At 36.7% G+C, this 21,131-nt stretch overlaps 1 protein-coding gene across 4 annotated transcripts in view; it reads right to left on the reverse strand.

Annotated features, from left to right (window-relative positions):
* nAChRalpha4 (nicotinic acetylcholine receptor alpha4) overlaps positions 1-14,319 on the reverse strand; it is a 66,655-nt gene extending 52,336 nt beyond the window's left edge. For 3 of the 4 annotated variants that reach the window (XM_065216722.1, XM_065216723.1, XM_065216721.1), the window contains exons 1-2: positions 13,423-14,313; positions 12,918-13,229 (exon numbers count right to left, since the gene is read on the reverse strand). In XM_065216722.1, coding sequence (XP_065072794.1) covers positions 12,918-13,130 — 213 coding nt within the window. In that variant the 5' untranslated portion in view covers positions 13,131-13,229; positions 13,423-14,313. Of the gene's footprint in view, positions 1-12,917; positions 13,230-13,422 lie in introns of all 4 variants that reach the window. The other variant, XM_065216720.1, reaches the window with a different exon arrangement.
* Between the last annotated feature and the right edge of the window lie 6,812 nt (positions 14,320-21,131).

Genomic DNA, 21,131 nt, shown 5'->3' on the forward strand with positions numbered 1-21,131 from the left:
CCGATTTAAAAAAAAAGCATGCTATATTGTACGTAGCCCCCCCCTCCTCTATTATCTAAGGGGCTACCCCCTATGATTATCTCCTTATACCCCCACTCTCGCCCCCACATGCCTAATTTGGTTCCATTTGCTTGATTAGTTCTCGAGTTATGCAGAAATTTCTGTTTCATTTGTATGGGAGCCTTCCCTTACAGAAGGGGGAGGGGTCTCGAACCATCATAAGAACCTTCCACGGCCCCAAAAACCCCTGTATACAAATTTTCACGCCAATCGGTTCAGTAGTTTCCGAGTCTATAAGGGTCAGACAGACAGACAGACAGACAGAAATTCATTTATATATATATAGATATGGATTGGAGCAAAGCCCACACTGTTGGAACAACAAGTGGAACGAAGGAAGAATTTTCACGTTCTAAATACGACTAGGACGTTCTAAATAGACCACTAGGAATGGTAATATTTATGTTATTATCATTGTCCCATGAGACTGGGATTCACCGTGTACTGACCAAGTTTGGAACGGTTAACTGCAATTTCGTCAAAACGCCGATGGAGAAGGGTTGTCTGCCACAAGTTCAAGATATAAGCACTACGAAGCAGCCATACCGAGAGATACTGGGAAGCGTCATGTACACAACGTTATGTGTACGTCCGGATATCTGCTACTCGATAAGATACCTAGGTAGATATCAGCAGAAACCAGGAGATTCCCATTGGCAAACTATGACGAGAATTACGAACTACTTAAAAAGCACAAAGGAAATGAGGCTCCTATACACTAAGAATGATAATACAACTGTTCTGGTGGGACGCGGGTTGGGTTTCAGATGCTGTAGACAGAAAATCGTATTTCAAGTTTTTGGCAGTACAGTTTCGTGGGTCAGCAGGAAAGAACAGAAGGTGCCCTTATCATCCAGTGAAGCTGAGTACGGTGCGCTGTGTCTGTAGGTACATGACTGAAAGTAATTCTCATGAACCTACAGGTTATGGCATCGGATCAGTTCTTCGCGATCTTCGAGTAAAACCACGGCTGTATTTCTATGGCGAAGAACTCTGAATGTAGAAGAGCAAAACACATCGATCCCAATAAACAATTTTAGCTGCAGATTAGCTTATACAGCCAAAATTTGCCTTATGCAGCTAATTTTTGCCTGTATAAGCTAAGCTGCAGCTAAAATTGTTTGTTGGGATGTCAAGCATCACTTCCTGCGGGATCACGTCAACAACCCGAACAGGAACGAATATCTCGATACCTTAAATTGGTATGGATGAGCCTAACATAAGATCATTCTAATACCAAATTATGCAAATGCAATATCAAAACAATACCACACAGGTATTCTTTTGGTATCCAAATATCAGTGTTTTTTATTTACAAAGTATTTTGCATGCAATTTTTTAGTATTTTTTTTTTTTGGTCTTATGTCATGCTGATCAACACCAACTTTTGGTATCAGATCAGAATTAGGTATTCATTAGTTATTTTCCCCTGCTCGGGAAGGAAACAATAAAGATTGAGCCAATCCCAAGCAACAAGCAATTAGCGGATATATTCACCAAAGCGCTGGATACAACAATATGTATTTCAAGAACTTCGAAAGCTCCTAGGATTAACCGATTTAGAGGGGGTATTGATGTAATCGAAATCGAAGCTACCGAAGACTTTATTAGTTGTTAGCAAGTCCTTAGCAATACAATTGATTTCAAGTAACAAGACGATAAAAAAAAAATCATTCCATTTGTAACACTCAACAAGGTCAGTCCAATATAACAATTGTTCCCGTTTCCAAACCACTGCTGTTTATTTACTTTCAAGATTATTATTTTCCCATTTAAATGTTCAATCTCTTCAATATTTGAATTTAAAAAATTACAATTACGGTTCACTGTAATTCAACAAATAAAAGTTTGAAAAGGACAGTAACATAAGAAGCATTTTGCTCATAGTTCATGTAGACGCATCCAATGAAGCCCAAAACTATACGAAGTAGTGCCACTACGCCGTAAGCTCCAAGCCCGAATTAATTTTATTTTATTTATTTATTTCATCAACCAACGTAGACTAGTACATATTAGAATACAGTTTTGTTTTCTTAAATTTATTTATTTATTTCGTCAACTTTCGACAAAAGGTTAAAAGTATAATTTTTTCTTTAATAAAAATTAAGCAGTGTCAGCTTTCCTATTTTTTATGAGTTATAATGCCTTATGGAGTAAAAATATTGTTTTAGTTTATGCCGAGACATTGTAAAGTCAATGGTTTCGCAGTAATGATTGTAAGAGGCCATCATGCGGTTTAATGGCCCATATTTTGCATAATTTGTGCGATGATGTTTTATGGCAAATAAATTTCGATTTCGGAGTTGCCGAGTAGGTGCATGGAAATTTAATTTTGATAAAAGTTCTGTGGAGTCAATGCGTTGCGAAACGATATCGTTTACAAATGAAACCATTGCATATTCACGACGCTCTTTTAATGTTTGTATGTTTATAAGCATGCAGCGTGCTTCATATGATGGAAGAGGAAATGATGTCCAACCTAATTTACGAAGAGCGTATAATAGAAATTGTTTTTGTACGGATTCTAATCTTTCTTCGTGCGTGATTGAAAAAGGAGACCATACAATGCTGCAATATTCCAGTATTGACCTCACATAGGCGATATATAGTGTTTTAATTGTGTATGGGTCAGAAAGTTATAGCAAAAGTGCTTGATAAAGCCTAGCATGTTACATTAGTTTGCAGCATTTTTGAACTCGGTAAGGTGATGATCGTTTCCAATGCAAAATCCTACGCTGAATTCAATGCCGTGGTCAGAAAAAATTAAAGTAGAGCCATTTTTGAGATATACAAAAATTTGGATTTTTTGAATTTTGGACAAAAGTACGATTACTAAAATGTCAATATCTTTGGAACTAATGCCCTAATTTTAAATCTTTTTTTATGAAAATGAAGCTAAATAAATTTGCTATCGTTCACTAAAATATTAATTCTTAATTAAAAATTTAATTTTGAAGTCATTTAAAAATTTACAGCATTTTTTTTTTCCTGCGAATTTTCCATAAAAATCTTGTTTTAATCAACATTTTTAATGGGATAAAAAGTTTCAAAAAATCATTCCATAATTTATTCTTCAAGTCCATTCAAAACCGGAGAAAATGAGCCTTTAATGGATGAAATCGGTTGGAAATTGTCGAAGTTATGAGCATTTTTGTAAAACACTTAAAAATGTTGCTGAAATACAACAGCTTTAGAGTTCCTTTTCTAGGTTGTAAGCATCCAAATCGCATATAAAGTTTTCATGGGAGGTTCTTTTCTCTACATATCAATTTGATTAAGGCATATCAGGATTTAAAACCGAGTTGATACAAAAGAAATGTATTTAGGTTTTATTAAAAATGATTGAGAATCGAATGACTTTGTCTTCGATGTTTTGAACTTGTTTCTCGAATCAGAAACCAACAATAGTCACCCATCATTGCTTCATCCCAAAACCCTTGGTAACGACGTTCCATCATCTTCATTTGTTGGTGAAAACGTTTCCAAATAGCCCAAGTTTTATATGTAGTGGTGGAAGTATTATGCGTTCTTTTACCACAAGAGGATCATTTTTAACGTTGTCTTTACCAATTGTGAAATTATCCCGTTTTGGCCAATCTTTTCGGACGTAGTGTTCCTTACGAGCTCGACTGTCCCATTTACACAAAAAACACATATATTTTGTGTATCCCTGTTGCAATCCAGTCAACATGGCAACCACTTTAAGATCGGAACAAATTAAGGTTCTCGCCGAGCGGTCTCACAAACACTAGCGTAAATTATATTGTTGAAAATATCCCATTTAATTTTGCGTGACAGCTGGTAGTGTTAGTGAAATGCACCGTATGCGTACACGTCCGCAGAAAGGCTTACTGGAAGTGGTGCATGAACCTAGGAGCGGGACAACGGCCAATCTTGGAACATTCAATTTCCATGATTTTACAAAAAATTTCATAACTTCGACAATTTCCAACCGATTTCATCCATTAAAGGCTCATTTTCTCCAGTTTTTAATGGACTTTAAAAATAAATTATGGAATGATTTTTTGAATCTTTTTATCCCATTAAAAATGTTGATTAAAACAAGATTTTTATGGAAAATTCGCAGGAAAAATAAAAAAAATGCTGTAAATTTTTAAATGACTTCAAAATTAAATGTTTAATCAAGACATAATATTCTAGTGAACAATAGCAAATTTATTTAGCTTCATTTTCATGAAAAAAGATTTAAAATTGGTGCACTAGTTCCAAAGATATTGACATTTTAGTAATCGTACTTTTGTCAAAAATTCAAAAAATCAAATTTTTTGTATATCTCAAAAATGGCTCTACTTTAATTTTTTCTGACCACGGCATTGAATTCAGCGTAGGATTTTGCATTAGAAACGTTGGTCAACCACTAAAGTTCACACTTTTTATGTTGTTTTGTAAACTAGTGTTATTTGCCCTGTGAATAATTGTGTTGTAATGGTCTATGAAAGTTAGTTTAGAGTCTAAGATAATTACTAAATCCCTAACTCTTTCACATTTTTCTACATTTTGATTTCCTAGTGCAATTGAAATATTTGAAGTTGTTCTTTTCCTGCTAAATGATATTAAGTTACATTTTTTTTACATTCAATTCTAGTAGACTTTTTTTGCACCATATGTAGAATATGTGTATTTCATTCCGGAATATATTGATGTCTTCTTCATTTCTTATTTCTAAAAAGAGCTTCATGTCGTCGGCATAAATAAGACATTTAAGTTTTTTGAGAATGAAAGAAATGTCGTTTACGTATAGAATAAAAAGAAGAGGTCCCAAATGAGAGCCTTGGGGGACGCCTGAAGTGACTTGAATTGGACTCGATTTCTTTCCGTTGAATTTAATTATTTGTTGGCGATCAGTTAAATATGAGTTAAGCCATTTTAGGAGCCCTGACTCAATTCCAATTTTTTGCAATTTAAAAAGTAGCATTGGTATGTCAATGCGGTCAAATGCCTTGCTAAAGTCTGTATATAGAGCTTCTACGTGGTTTCCATTATCCATTGCATTCAATGAATAGTCTATAAATTCAAGTAAATTTGTCGAGGTCGAGCGACCCTTGAAAAAGCCGTGTTGCATGTCAGTAATTCTATTTTTGTTTTGGAGAAATAATTTTTCGTTGACAATTGCCTCGAAAAGTTTAGGAATGCAAGAGATAATGGCTATACCACGATAATTACGTACGTCAGATTTTCGGCCAGATTTAAAGATAGGCACTAGGAATGAGCTTTTCCAAGTTTTTGGGAAGGTTCCAGATTCCAGGGACATATTAAAAATCCAGAATATACATTGGAACGGGGCTGTGTTATTTCACCGAAAGTCATTTCACCGAATGGGTAATTTCACCGAATTTACCGAATTTATGAAAAAGTAAATTAACAACAACTTGGCGGCATACTTTGCCGCTAAGAAAGTGAGAAAGTGTTGAAAACGAATAAATAATCAAGCGAAGTAAAGATATTTATACTTTCCACCCAAATAATTACTGCTATGCAAAAAATAAACACATTTCAAAAGAAGTCTGACTTCAAGTTTTAACCAAAAGGTAAGAAACAACAAAAACAATAGAACGAAGAATTTCTCACATAAGATTTTTATCCTATGAATATCAAATTTGTATGGAATTAATATAAACAACAGGCCTAACGAAATAGTGCTCATGATTAACACTCCGAACACGATGCCTCCGGTAAAATGTGAACACGATCGGAGTGTTAAAGGAAGGAAAAATGTTTATGGAATAAATTCAAACAAATGAACGAGCAGCTTTTGAAAGAACGAAAACAATATAAGCGAACATTAAAATTCATGTTTAAAATAAAGAACAATACAAAAATCATTTAATGTTGATGGAAGAAATTTTATGTGAGGAACGAGCAGCTGAAAATGTTATTTAAAACATAAAAAGAGAATTACAAGAATCGTAAATTCCGCAAGAACGGCTCATGTTTGAAAAAAGGAAACATTTCATAAAATGATTAAATTTTGATGGAATACATTTGAAGAAAAGAACGGAGGAAGGCTTTACAAAAAATAAAAAAATAATCTTTTCAAACTGGAGTGATTTGAGTTTTAAGTGCATCGTATTATGAGGTATCTTTGATAATACGGGTAGCTTTGGTAGTAGAATATAATGATTAGATTTACTCTCTGCACTATTTCCGAATTGGAAACAATGGTTCCATTTTGTAGCTTAGGATATGCGCTACATATTTTACAAACATATTAAAAAAACAATTTCCTTGTTTTTGCCTATTTTAAAAAGCACTCAAACCATCATTTATTAAATGTTTTTCAGATATAGCCATCACAAAATCGATGTTGTATTCTTATTGCTTATGATATTTTATGATTTTATACTCATTCAGAGTTGCATATTTCAAGAATTAAATTGTTTGAGTTTCACGCATTTCTTTCTACATTCATCGAGCATTATCAAAGTAAACCCAAATCAAAATACTGATGTTCGGTTACATAACTAAAAACCTGCTTGTATTCAGTAACATATTACTAACAAATAGACTCCAGGATTCTTAATACTTGGTTTAAAAAATATATTTGAAAAACATTAATTATTGTAAAACACACTTATAATATACTTAAAAAACGGCTATCATAGTTACCCCGTTTTGCGGTAATTCCTTTTGCAAACAACCACATCAATCGTCAATCATCAGATAAACAAAATAATCAGGTAGGCACAGGAATGATTCTTTTATCATTTAGTATTGCTTGTTTGCCAAATTGCTATTTTATTCGTAAGCACTTAATTTTACATGACTCAATTCCCAGTATATGCCAATGCGATCAAATGTCTTGCTAAAGTCTGTATAGAGAGTTTCTACATGGTTTCCATTGTCCATTGCATTAGTCGAACGTCCTTTGAAGAAACCATGTTGCATGTTAGTTATTCTGTATTTGGTTGATACAACAGTTTTAGGAATGCAAGAAAGTATGACAATTCCACGGTAAAAATGAGTGCTTCTTATAAAGAAAGACCTAGCCTATGCGCAAAAACAGCAAATGGGTTCAGTTTTCTTGGACATTAAGGGGGCTTTTGATTCTGTTTGTATCGACGTCCTTTCGGATAAACGCCACGATAGTGGGCTTTCACCAATTATGAACAACTATTTGAACAACTTGTTGTCTGAGAAATATATGAGCTTCTCTCATGGAAACTCGACAACTTCACGAATTAGTTACATGGGTCTCTCCCAGGGCTCATGTTTAAGCCCCCTTCTTTACAATTTTTATGTAAAAGACATTCAACCATGTTCTCGTTTTCGTTCGAACCGTATTTTCCTTACAAAAAAAAGTTTTTTTGTATGGAAAATACGGTTCGAACGAAAACAAGAATATAGGTGGATGATGGTTGTCTTGATGAAAATTGCTCGCTAAGGCAGCTTGCAGATGACGGGGTTGTGTCCGTTATAGGGCCAAGTGCACCGGACCTGCAAGGACCATTGCAAGATACCTTAGACAATTTGTCTACTTGGGCTATGAAGCTGGGTATCGAATTCTCTCCGGAGAAAACTGAGTTGGTTGTTTTTTTCTAGGAAGCATCATCCTGCACAGTTACAGCTTCAACTAAAGGGTAGAACAATCACTCAAAGTATATTTTTAAAGTATTTAGGTATCTGGTTCGATTCCAAAAGCACGTGGGGAAAACAAATTGCGTATGTGAAACAAAAATGCCAACAAAGAATCAATTTTCTTCGTACAATTAACGGAACTTGGTTGGGAGCACACCCGGAAGATCTGATCAGGTTGTATTGAACAACCATCTTGTCGGTTTTAGAGTACGGTAGCTTCTGATTTCAATCCGCGGCGAAAACACATATCTTGAAGCTGCAACGGGTTCAATACCGTTGCCTCCGAATCGCGCTTGGCTGTATGCACTCGACGCATACGATGAGCCTCGGAGTACTCGCGGGTGTTCTCCCACTGACAGATCGTTTCGCGGAACTGTCCTTCCGGTTTCTTATCCGTTGTGAAGTAATGAACCCATTGGTAATAGAAAACTTTGAGAAGCTGCTCGACAGAAATCCTCAAACAAGATTCATGAGTCTCTATTACGAGTACGTGACGCTGGAGATTGGCCCTTCTTCATTCCATTCCTCTCGTGTTTGCCTCCAAGACTTTTATAGTTCCTCTGTAAATTTTGATCTGACCATGTTGCAAGAAATCCGTGGAATACCAGATCACCATCGGTCGATGGTTGTTCCCTTAATTTTTGCAAACAATTACAACCATGTTAGTAACAATAAGAATTTTTTCACAGATGGGTCATTTTTTTTCTTTTTTTTTTCCTTTATTAGAGAGGTTTTTAGCCTAAGGCTAGTTCATCTCTTCATACATGGGTCAGTTACGCTTCCACTGGATTTGGAGTATTCAACGAATTTCATAGCGCCTCATATCAACTGCAATAACTCTGTTCCGTATACGTTGCGGAACTAGCAGCCATATTCTACGCAGTAGAGCAAATTGCCTCACTACCACCTGATCACTATTTTATCTTTACAGATAGCCTTAGCTCGTTGGAGGCTATTCGATCAATGAGGCCGATGAAGCACTCCTCGTATTTCCTGACCGAAATCCGAGCATAATTGAGTACTTTATCTAACTGCTCCTATACTATCACCTTAGTTTGGGTCCCATCTCATTGCTCAATTCCGGGTAATGAGAAAGCGGACTCGCTAGCTAAGGTGGGCGCTATGGAAGGCGATATTTTGACGTAGGACTACGTCTTTGATTTCTATATGGGGATACACTTTGTGAAAACCGAAAATGGAACATGTAACAAATTAAGAAAGATTTTGAACGTTAATAACTCAGCTGCCTCTGGTCCAATTTCAATAATTTTATCACCAATCGATCAGAAATATGGCTACGCATCGATAACAATTCTTCCGAATGTTGATTTTCAACAAGAAACTATTGAAAAACTGGTAAATGTCCAGCATTGTCCAAAAGCGTCGAATTAACTAACATATCCACCAATTACCTACATGCATATGCTGCTTCCCCAGCACAGTCGTCAGAGAGTAGTAAGTAGACGAAACAAGTCCAAGTGGCATTCGCCTCCGATCTTTGAGCCCGTGCGAATAGGGAAGATGGAATTGCGTAATATTTTGCACACTCATCGCCATATTCAGAACCAAACGCAAATTCTTCGAGATATCCACCATCCTTCGCCTGGCTCGCCGTGGCGGTGTCTGACGTATCTCCGGTCTGATTTACGAGGTGTGCTGAAGGTGTTCCTAAACACGCCAAGCGTAAGTGGCCATGGATGTCATCTACGTTTTGAAGTGACAGAGACGCACTCTGTTTGGTTTCGGAGGTTAAATCATCACCAACTTTGGCAACAAAACGGCACTTTTCAGGGCCACCAAGCTTATTACAGTAAAGAGTAGGAATACAATTCATCGGCCTGTTTGTCCATATTCAGAACCAACAATCACACAAAATGCTCATGTAATCAAACTGGAAGCAGGGGTACACATTATTTTGATCAACCTTGATCAACTTTGAATCGCCACGGCCGGATATTTTCGATGGAAGAAGCAACAATCTAGCATCTAATTCGACGAAGACGGCAGGAAACATTTGTGAAGCCGAGTTATTTACGAAAGAGAGTGTCGATGGAGAGAATCGATCAATGTAGTTAGGACCTATTGAAAAGTGACGCGAGATTTGTTTTCCGTACTAAGCTCCAATGCTACCGACACCAGGGAGGCAGCTTCCACACCTGGACCCTACCAATCGACCCATCAACTCAACCGGGGACCAACGGCTTTACTTCCCGAAGGAAGGCGTGATCAGAGATGTTATGCCTTAGAACATGCCGGTGGCGCCGACTGAGATTGGACCCAGGCCTGCTGGGGTGAGAGGTTTTCCCGAATTTGCGAAAAGTAAAGGTTGGATTCACTCAGTCTATTGGTACTACTCCAAGACTGGATAAAATTTTCGTCAATTTCCTCATTTTCTGGCAGATTTTTTAGGTTTTCCACAGGAAACCATGAGACAAATTTACACATCGCTGAGTTCCTGCACTTTTGAAGATTATGAGTGAACTAAACTTAAATTTGGGTCGTTCTCATTCGCCGTGTACGCAAAAGGAAAAGAGCCAGTGTCGCTACTTGATAGCAAACTACTCATAGCGTTTACACCACTTGGTTGCACATCATTCTGCTTTAACCTGAAAAGATATAAAAGAGCGCTACTGTATGGCATTAGCTCATTTTCGCTTCGGACGGCGTGGTGAACAGCGAAAGCAGCAGTAGGAATGTGGTGGCTAGTCCACTCAAGCAACAATTGTTGTGGTAAAGGAGGCGCCAAGCGTCATCGCAAAGTTCTTCGAGATAACCGCCATCCGTCGTCTGGCTCGCCGTGGCGGTGTCAAACGTATCTCCGGTCTAATCTACGAGGTGTGCTGAAGGTGTTCCTAGAAAATGAGGTCCGTGATGCTGTCACCTACACTAATCACGTAAAGCGTAAGTGGCCATGGATGTCCTCTTCAATAAAACGGCCCTTTTCAGGGCCATCAAGCTTACATCAATAAAGAGTTAGAATAGAATGTATCTGTGCTTGTATGTCCATATTCAGAACCACAAGCCCCCAACGACCACACAAAATGCTCTCCAGAGTTGTAATCTTGTAACCAAACTTGGAAGCAGGGGTGCAAGTGATTTTGATTTATTCTCTTAATCAACTTTCTCTTTGAAAAAAAAATACTACAAATTTGGTACGCCTACAATTTAAAAACGGAAAGAGTTGAGATAATAGATAATTGATCAATTAAAAGAACTAACTGCTCTTCACATTTATTCCGTCCACTAGCGGTCCTACGTCAAGCTTCCGTTCGTGCCCCTAGGCACAGACCCTTCTACTTTTTGATCCACAAATCGCCTTTGCGGAATTTTTCTTAATTACCCGTAAGCACGTCTTCACCAACTGGCAACAAAAATGGAATGAGAGTGATCTGGGAAGATGGTTACATTCTATTCTCCCACAGGTATCGAACAAGCCATGGTTCAAAGGATTGGACATGAGCCGTGAATTTATATGTGTCATGTCAAGGCTCATGTCTAATCACTACTCGTCAGATTCACATTTCTTCCGAATCGGGCTCGCAGGCAGCAATTTGTGCGCTTGTGGTAGTGGCTATCACGATATCCACCACGTGCTTTGGTCATGCACCCTACATTGTGTTGCTAGATCTGAGTTATCCGCATCCCTCAGGGCCCGAGGAAAACAACCTATGCGGCCCGTTAGAGACATCTTGGCGAGCCGAGATCTCGAATATTTTAATTTAATTTATATGTTTTTAAAACGGATCGATCTGAGGATTTAGTAGTTAGTGTCATCTTGTGTTCTCTCAAGTTGCTAGGTCTCCATCGGTGTACCCCCATGTTTGTCTTTTTCTCCAGTATGTCGCTTAGTTATAAATCAAGAGCACATTGCTCTAAAAAACCTTGTGTTCTCAATCCCTACCCTGCCACCCGTTTGTTACAATGTGTTGTCCTTAACTTCGAGATAGCCCCGAGTAATCGGCTCCCGGTTTACTAACGTTAGTTTTAAGTAATTTTGTAACCCAAACGATGAATATCGGCTCCGCAAAGCTACGGCAAATGAGCCTGGAAAAATAAATGCAATAAAAAAAAATAAAGAAAGACCTCGTCATACTAGCAGTTGTCGGTGTCGTATTGTCTTTTGTTTTCATGTACAAATAAAGAAAATTCAATTGTCATGTGAATCGCTTCATTTTTTTCATAATGATGTTAATAACTCGGTCACACCTAAGTCTTCATGAATACTTGTGAATAAAGTATCTGAATAACCATTTTTACATGATTGATTTGTTTGAGCTCTAAGCTTGCAGTTTTGTCAAAAATAAAATTCAATGTTTAATTTTCCCCAGCGGCAGGAAGTGAGATGCTCGCATTTTCAGTGTCTTGAATAAAGTCAATACTACGCTGATTAAAGTATCCGTATATGTGAACTATTACTTATTGGGGAAGTCTGGACGTGAAGCTCGATATGGAGTATTTTTGGTGGCAGAATATCCTTCGGAAAAATGACCCCTTCGGCGATTTTTTTTTCGAAAAAATGCCCCGCATCCATAAATAACGTAGCATTTGAGGACAAAGGGGGTGGTTTTAGAAGTTGTGACCGGCCGCTTCTAACTTACTGCAACTTTAAAAGTATTTACCCCATCAAAATAAATTCTCTAACTTCACCACGGAAATAGGAAATTGGAATAAATATACCCGCGTAAAAACCGACTACAGTGTATTAGGAATAGCAAAATATCGAAGACAACAAATCAAGAAGACTGGCAAGTCTTCCATTTTCTCATAAGAACGCTATGAGACAGGTACAATCGCGTCATCTGTCGCTCAAATGTAAATGCTTCGAACGAATTTGATAACAGACGAAAGGTTTGTGTATTTGCTTATTTTACTATGCGTTGCTTCCACCTTCACTCAAGCGCAGCGCTACTGTATCTGTCGCTTGGATTCTGGCAAAGTTGCCAGTCTTCTTGATTTGTTGTCTTCGAAAATATGCTACGAGGGGGGGGGGGGGGGGTTCAAAAATGGTAAAAATATGCTACGTCAATTATGGATGTTTCCTTGCTGTATAACATTTTGATTTTGATTTCTTTCCCGTATACTTTTTTCTACAAAGTCAAATTGATTTTCCACAACATCTTCTTGATGAAATCAATGCTTTTAGGATTATGATTTTTTGAAAAATACATAAGTGAAATCACACACGCCCTTTTTGAACATTTAGTCTTGATTCTGAATGATTTGGCAGAGAAATGCTCCTATGTGATGTATTTTTTACTTACCACATCTATCAACTGTGACAGTTTTAGTTTGATGCACACTCGTAGCACATCCGATGTGTTCACGACAGGTCGCACTAGTTTGTTGTAATTGCTTAGCAAGTCGTCATATAGTCGCTTGGCATCGGGGTTTCCGGCAACCGCTCCGTGTACTACGAGTGCTGAGAGAAGCCACGCTCGTAGTGTTTCCCCAGCAGTTGGCGGCATATTTTTCATTTTTCGTAATTAATTTCAACTCTACACGTTTTACACTCCAATGCTTCTATACATATGTATGCAACATTTTACTAAAGTATTAATAGTAATGTGTTATATCTAAAAGGACAAAACAAACCACTTATGAAAATTAATTGTAAAATGTAATAGGATATTTCAACATTTAAACAACAATGTATCAACATTAAATTAAAGACCTAAACATTAAAGTAGCTTCACGTTCAATGTACTACTACACCTAATTGTCGGTCATTATAGCTATATTTTAAGAGTAAGTGCAGCACCAGCTTACATTTTGCACAGAAAAATCAAATTTCACTTATTCCATACCAGTGTACATAGTCGCTTTTTCTAATTGATTTGCCCTAATGTTTTCTCTCGATTCCACTTCATTCATATGGCGAAAATTTCAACGTTTGAACCTTGTTTCGTAATCTTCAAACCATTATTATTAGTCAAGTGAAATGACACACGATTATATTTATCACGTATGGTTTCGCTATTCAATTTGTACAACAAAGGACTGATTGTGTCGTCAGAGCAGGGCTTATAATTTATGATATAATTTATGAATGAACGAAAGAGTTCTCTTCACTACATTCTTGATGTATATGTATTTACGTCTATATGTATTTGGGCTTGGCTCATGTCACAAAAGGAAGAAAATATACACCCATGCGAGGGAAATTTCAAAGTGTTACATAAAAATGGCTAAGTATCGATCTACTTTCACTTTCAAATAACTACTGGATGTAAAAGATAAAATGTGATGTATGATCATAATTCTATCTTAAAAAATGCGTTTAGCACTGCCACAAAAAACATAATTACATTTTAAATAAATGGTTTTAAGCCATGTTTGTCAAAAACAAAACGATTTATTTATAAATATTGCCAGTTTTAACATTGCATAATAATGAATGTATCACCAGCATTAACTAGACAAATTATTTTATAAAAAATCTAATCTATATATATAAAATATATGGTGCAATGTAGATCAATCATTCCTATAAACACTTTAAAGTTTTTGCTGATGAATATGATTCCGTGTCTTTTCAATATATTCTGCTGATGGAATCATTATTACCAACAACTAACAAGAAGAAAATTTTCACCATCAATAATTATCTTGACTTTTTACACTTTCCACACAAAGAAGATAAATTTGACGACCGACCGTATCGACACTCAGTTACTCACTGAAAATTTTTGATCTGATGTGCTTCTATTACATCTATACAGTACCATTCAGATACTCTAAAAAGACCAGTATGAGTGAACAAAAAGCTTCATCTCACAGGAAGATTTACACTTGATTCAAACCCAGCATCCACGCTGATTATTCCGGTTGTTTTGTCAGAAGCGCGCAAACTCTATGAGCGGAAAGAGAAAATTTGCACAGCAAACCAAAACAGAGAGAAATTATTTCTGATTATCAATCCACCACTACAACCTGTTTCTTGAATTTGCCAATCATATATAGTAACCCTCTACACTATTAGATTAATCAAAACATAAGAATATGTTCCTACCTAAGCCAAATGTTAATCGAATGCTACGAACTTATCATCCTTCCTGGCCGTGCGGTAAAAGACAACAATCATTTAGATGCGTTGGGTCATAAAGGATTGGATCAGCAGGAGAAACTAGTCAAAATAATAGCTGAACTTACAGTACAACCCTTAGCTGCGACGAGGAATGTTTTGCTTTTTTCTACACCGTGTTATTCAAATGGGAGCGGTTAAGGAGTGAATGAACTAGAATGTTATCTTAAGGGACAGTCATCTACGAATTTTTAGCAGTTCGAATTGCATGAAAATTCTTTGTTATGGGCACTCATTCACAGTTTGTTAAAATGCAACCATTTTGGATATTGAAAAAAAAATCTCTATAACGTCTATAACTTTTTTCAATAAGTATAAGGATGTTTATAAAAAATTGCATTAAAGGCGTTTTTTCAATTTTGTATGCACAAAATATTCTAGGTTGGCGATACTTTGGGGTTGGGATAAGATGGAGCAACCAGGTGGAAGGATACCTACGGAGCATTTATTTTTATTTTTTTATGACTTTATTAGGGCTTTTAGCAACAATCAATTCGAAACTAACGATTTTAAATTGGCTCACTACTTGTCTAGCCTATTGATCCCAAGCAAACCATTAACGTACTCCATTCTAGTCGAAATTCTAGTACTACACTTTGTTTGTTTTGATTCACTAGGCAAGTTTGATAGATAAAATGAGGGGTTCGTGGATTTTCCTATGTTTCGAGGGGTGCATCGATTAGCTTGGGACCGAAGATAGTACCAGAGCTGAGCTAAAAAGCTGAGCTCGTTTCTTCGGGACCTTAGAGTTACATCTATGCTATAATAGTGTACGTTAATCGATTTGCTTGGGACCAATAGGCTAGTCAAGTAGTGAGCCAATTTAATATCGTTAATTTCGTATTGATTGTTGTTAATACGGCGTCTAAAGGTCAAATACCCATTGGGTATTTTCTCTTGAAATTTTGGGTAGTTTAGAGTGTATTGTTTACACTGTATTTTTATCGCTGACATTTTTTTGAAAGTTGGAAAAAATTGCGTCACCCAAAAGCAACGTCGCGAATTGATTTTGCGCAATCATCTGGAAAATCCTCAACTCTCTCATCGGGACATGGGAAAAAAAACTCGGAATCGTGCAGTCGTGTAATTAAACGTTACTATGAAACTCTGAGCATCGAACGGAAGGAGAAATGCGGTCAAAATGGATGTTCTATTAGTGATCAGGATCACAAGCGTGTCGTGAAAGCGTTGAGGCGGAATCCCAAGGCTTCGGTCAGGGATGTGGCCAAAAAAAAGCATCTGTCCAAGTCTTACGTTCAGAGAGCCAAGGACCGGGAGGGACTGCATACGTACAAAGTGCAGAAGGCTCCAAATCGTGACGAACGCAAAATACGGTGGGCAAGTCACGGGCCCGGAAACTGTACACCCAGTTGCTGACGAAACCTCATTGTCTCATCATGGATGATGAGACTTACGTCAAGGCGGACTTCCGGCTGCTTCCAGGACAGTAGTTCTTCACCGCCCAGCACTAGCTTGATGTTCCAGAAAAAGTAAGGGAGCAGAAACTTTCAAAGTTTGTAAAGAAATACATGATTTGGCAAGCGATCTTATGATTATGATTATGAACAGTATTAATGATTATGAACAGCCCCTTAATGATTACACTAGTTTACAGCATTTTTGAACTCGGTAAGGGGATGATTATTTCCAATGCAAAATCCTACGCTGAATTCAATACCGTGGTCAGAAAAAAATAAAGTAGAGCCATTTTTGAGATATACAAAAATTTTGATTTTTTGAATTTTGGACAAAAGTACGATTAATAAATTTCAATATCTTTGGAACTAGAGCACCAATTTTAAATCTTTTTTTATTAAAATGAAGCTAAATAAATTTGCTATTGTTCACTAGAATATTATGTCTTAAGTAAAAATTTAATTTTGAAGTCATTTAAAAATTTACAGCATTTTTTTTATTTTTCCTGCGAATTTTCCATAAAAATCTTGTTTTAATCAACATTTTTAATGGGATAAAAAGATTTAAAAAAAATCATTCCATAATTTATTCTTAAAGTCCATTCAAAACCGGAGAAAATGAGCTTTTAATGGATGAAATCGGTTGGAAATTGTCGAAGTTATGAGCATTTTTGTAAAACACTTAAAAATGTTGCTGAAATACAACAGCTTTAGAGTTCCTTTTCTAGGTGTCGTTGTAAGCATCCAAATCGCATGTAAAGTTTTCATGGGAGATTCTTTTCTCTACATATCAATTTGATTAAAGCATATCAGGATTTAAAACCGAGTTGATACAAAAGAAATTTATTTAGGTTTTATTAAAAATGATTGAGAATCGAATGACTTTGTCTTCGATGTTTTGAACTCTCATTCCCTTGATGCAGTAAAACGGCTTTCAAGCTCAACTTGCTGCTATCGATGAATAAACGCCATTCAGCTGGATCATATGGCTCACCAAACTCTTCAAACAAGCCGTTTACGTCATGGCAAAAACATGCCTTGTCCTTTGTAGAATAATATTTGTCAAATTTCTTGTGACGATTCCTATGACAAGAAATTTTGACCTCCTTGCTCAGCATGTTGTGTTCTTTCAAGCGTGATGCCAGCAATTCGGATTTCTCCTTCGATAAGTCGAGATCTCGCACCAAATCATTAAATTCGGATTGTGTAAACAGTTTTGGGTTTCTTTCCAATTCCACCTCGAAGTCTTCCTCGCATTCCTCCTTGAATTCCTCCTCACTTTTTGTAACGGTCGATTCAACAGAGGGCGCTCGTTTCCACTTTGGATAAACAGGATACGGGACCGAACTTGAATGTGGAACAGGTTTTGTCATAGAAGCCACTTGTGGATACTCAAGTGTTTTGTGACGTCCTTGTTGCTTAACTTTTGTCAAGCAGAAATAACAATCCGTTGCATGACAAAACGGTCGACGCCATATGGTGGGCATGTCGAAGGACAAATAGCGACTGACAGATAACAAATAAGTGAGTTAGTAAGTAAGACATTAACACTTATCAAAAATAGATGAAGTAAGATAATGTCGATCAGGAAAGAACAAAGCACTACCATGCTGTACATAAATTGTTTATATGAAATTTATTCAAAAAATCAATTTACCTTGCGCCTGACATCCACCTAGCCAAGCACGTTTTGCACGAACTACATAATACTTTTGGAATCCACGGTTCGTCAAAGTCTCCAGGATCAATTTTAAAATAAAGCCTGTAAGCAGTTTGCAACGAAGCAGTGAAATTGACCGATTTTGTAAATATATAGTTGCCACACGCGTAACAAAACTTTTGAGGATCATTTTTACACTTGAATTCACGTTTTGTCGTTAAGCAATGTTAAAGAAAGAAAGCTGTCAAATTGAGTTGGTTGCGTTAGGTTCTCGCCGAGCGGTCTCACAAACACTAGCGTAAATTATATTGTTGAAAATATCCCATTTAATTTTGCGTGACAGCTGGTAGTGTTAGTGAAATGCACCGTATGCGTACACGTCCGCAGAAAGGCTTACTGGAAGTGGTGCATGAACCTAGGAGCGGGACAACGGCCAATCTTGGAACATTCAATTTCCATGATTTTACAAAAAATTTCATAACTTCGACAATTTCCAACCGATTTCATCCATTAAAGGCTCATTTTCTCCAGTTTTTAATGGACTTTAAGAATAAATTATGGAATGATTTTTTGAATCTTTTTATCCCATTAAAATGTTGATTAAAACAAGATTTTTATGGAAAATTCGCAGGAAAAATAAAAAAAAAATGCTGTAAATTTTTAAATGACTTCAAAATTAAATTTTTTATTAAGAAATAATGTTCTGCTGAACGATAGCAAATTTATTAAGCTTCACTTTCATAAAAAAAGATTTAAAATTGGTGCACTAGTTCCAAAGATATTGACATTTTAGTAATCGTACTTTTGTCCAAAATTCAAAAAATCAAAATTTTTGTATATCTCAAAAATGGCTCTACTTTAATTTTTTCTGACCACGGCATTGAATTCAGCGTAGGATTTTGCATTAGAAACGTTGGTCAACCACTAAAGTTCACACTTTTTATGTTGTTTTGTAAACTAGTGTTATGAACAGCCCCTTAATTGTGTTTGATGTGTAGCATGACCATTTTCTGATAAAGTTGATTGTGGGCACCGACAATAAGGTAGTTATTTTATTATTTTGATGCATCATTTCTTCACAGATTTATGATATTTGATGAGTGAGCAATATAGCGGCTCTGCAGCTAAACCTGACTTTATTCGGCATAACCCAAGTAACAATTTCCAGTTGAAGAAACGCTTTCGTTTTGATTTTGTTCAGCTGCATGTTGAATAATAATTGCACAATGTGTTCACCACAACTTTTATAAAACCCTTGTTTACACTGGTTTGGAGAACCTATACAACTGCAACACAAAGGTGTTGTCTAACGTATTCAGTAAAACGTTTACCCAAAATCAATTTCTTTTTAAAGAAACGCTTCCATTGTGATTTTATTCAACTGCATGCTGAATAATAACTGTACAATTTGTTTATTACAACTTCTGTAAAACTCTTGTTTACACTGGTTTGGAGAACCTGTTCAACTACAGCATTATATGTATACGCGGTATAGGAGTAGAAGCAACTTTTATACAACGTTTATAGATACATATTTAAACTCAAGCTTTATTATTTTGGTGAAAGCTCTTATACAACGTTTGTAGACACTTCTTGACAGCTGCTTTGAAATTTAGTAGAGAGTAAACCTGAGAGGCGTTTGTTGCACTCTTTTATGACTCCTAAATAATCATTGTACAGCAAGCGGTGAAAAGCGTTGATAGCACTTTTTTTTCAATGACTCCTTAACAACCGGATAGAAGCAACTTTTATACAACGTTTATAGATGCATATTTAAACTCAAGCTTTATTGTTTTGGTGAAAGCTCTAATACAACGTTTGTTGACACCTCCTAACAGCTGCTTCGAAATGTATTAGAGATTGAACCTGAGAGGCGTTTGTTACACTCTTTTATGACTCCTAAATAATCACTATACAGCAAGCGGTGAAAAGCGTTTATAGCACTTTTCAATTACTCCTTAAGAACCGTTGTGTAAGTACTCACAATATTAACGTCGTTTTTTTTGATTCTACTACTATTGTGTCACTTTCCCTTTCACTTAACTTTCACTAATTCACTTACAAAATTGCAAACTTCTTCAGTGTTGTCTGTCTGTCTGTCTGTCTGTCTGTCTGTCTGTCTGTCTGTCTGTCTGTCTGTCTGTCTGTCTGTCTGTCTGTCTGTCTGTCTGTCTGTCTGTCTGTCTGTCTGTCTGTCTGTCTGTCTGTCTGTCTGTCTGTCTGTCTGTCTGTCTGTCTGTCTGTCTGTCTGTCTGTCTGTCTGTCTGTCTGTCTGTCTGTCTGTCTGTCTGTCTGTCTGTCTGTCTGTCTGTCTGTCTGTCTGTCTGTCTGTCTGTCTGTCTGTCTGTCTGTCTGTCTGTCTGTCTGTCTGTCTGTCTGTCTGTCTGTCTGTCTGTCTGTCTGTCTGTCTGTCTGTCTGTCTGTCTGTCTGTCTGTCTGTCTGTCTGTCTGTCTGTCTGTCTGTCTGTCTGTCTGTCTGTCTGTCTGTCTGTCTGTCTGTCTGTCTGTCTGTCTGTCTGTCTGTCTGTCTGTCTGTCTGTCTGTCTGTCTGTCTGTCTGTCTGTCTGTCTGTCTGTCTGTCTGTCTGTCTGTCTGTCTGTCTGTCTGTCTGTCTGTCTGTCTGTCTGTCTGTCTGTCTGTCTGTCTGTCTGATGCTTTTCTGCTCGATTATCAAAGTGTATTGAAATACAGGCAGTGTTGGGAAAATATCAAAATATCAAATCTCACCAATGAGAATAATCTCATTTGAGTATCGTAGACAAAAATCAACAAGCAGACAACAGTGGATGATATTAAAAGCTGTGATACGGTTGCTCTGATATCATGCTAACAAAACTCACCAGCTACAATTCTCACCAAATTGTGGTGAGTTTGAGCTTCAAGATTTTTGAAGAACACCCAAACACGAACCAAAACTTCCATCGCTGCTGGTTACTTCGTGTCTGCCATCTGTGTTGAGTAAAGAGAGATAGCAAGCTATGCTTTCTCTTTCTAAGATCACGATGGGCAGCCCTAAGTTTGCACCTTTAGAATTGATAAAACGATCCATACAATATTGAAAAACGTTCCATTAAAAACATCAAAATGATCCATAAAACATCGGAAAAAATCCCTAAAAAAGTGTGGATGATCCATAAAAAATATCAATATTATCAATATTTTATGAAAAATTTAGCAACACAATTGTAAAAATGTACCACTAAATTTCTAAATAATGAGCATTGGAATTGTACGATTTACCCATAAACATATTGTAATATATCCATAAAACATTCAGCAATAAACCTTAAACTAAAGAAAGTGATCCATAGAAAATCAA

Source organism: Ochlerotatus camptorhynchus, unplaced genomic scaffold (assembly GCF_037179485.1).
Source record: "Ochlerotatus camptorhynchus isolate MF236.1 unplaced genomic scaffold, CSIRO-AGI_Acam_v1.1 ptg000067l, whole genome shotgun sequence".
NCBI classification, from domain to species: Eukaryota; Metazoa; Arthropoda; class Insecta; order Diptera; family Culicidae; genus Ochlerotatus; species Ochlerotatus camptorhynchus.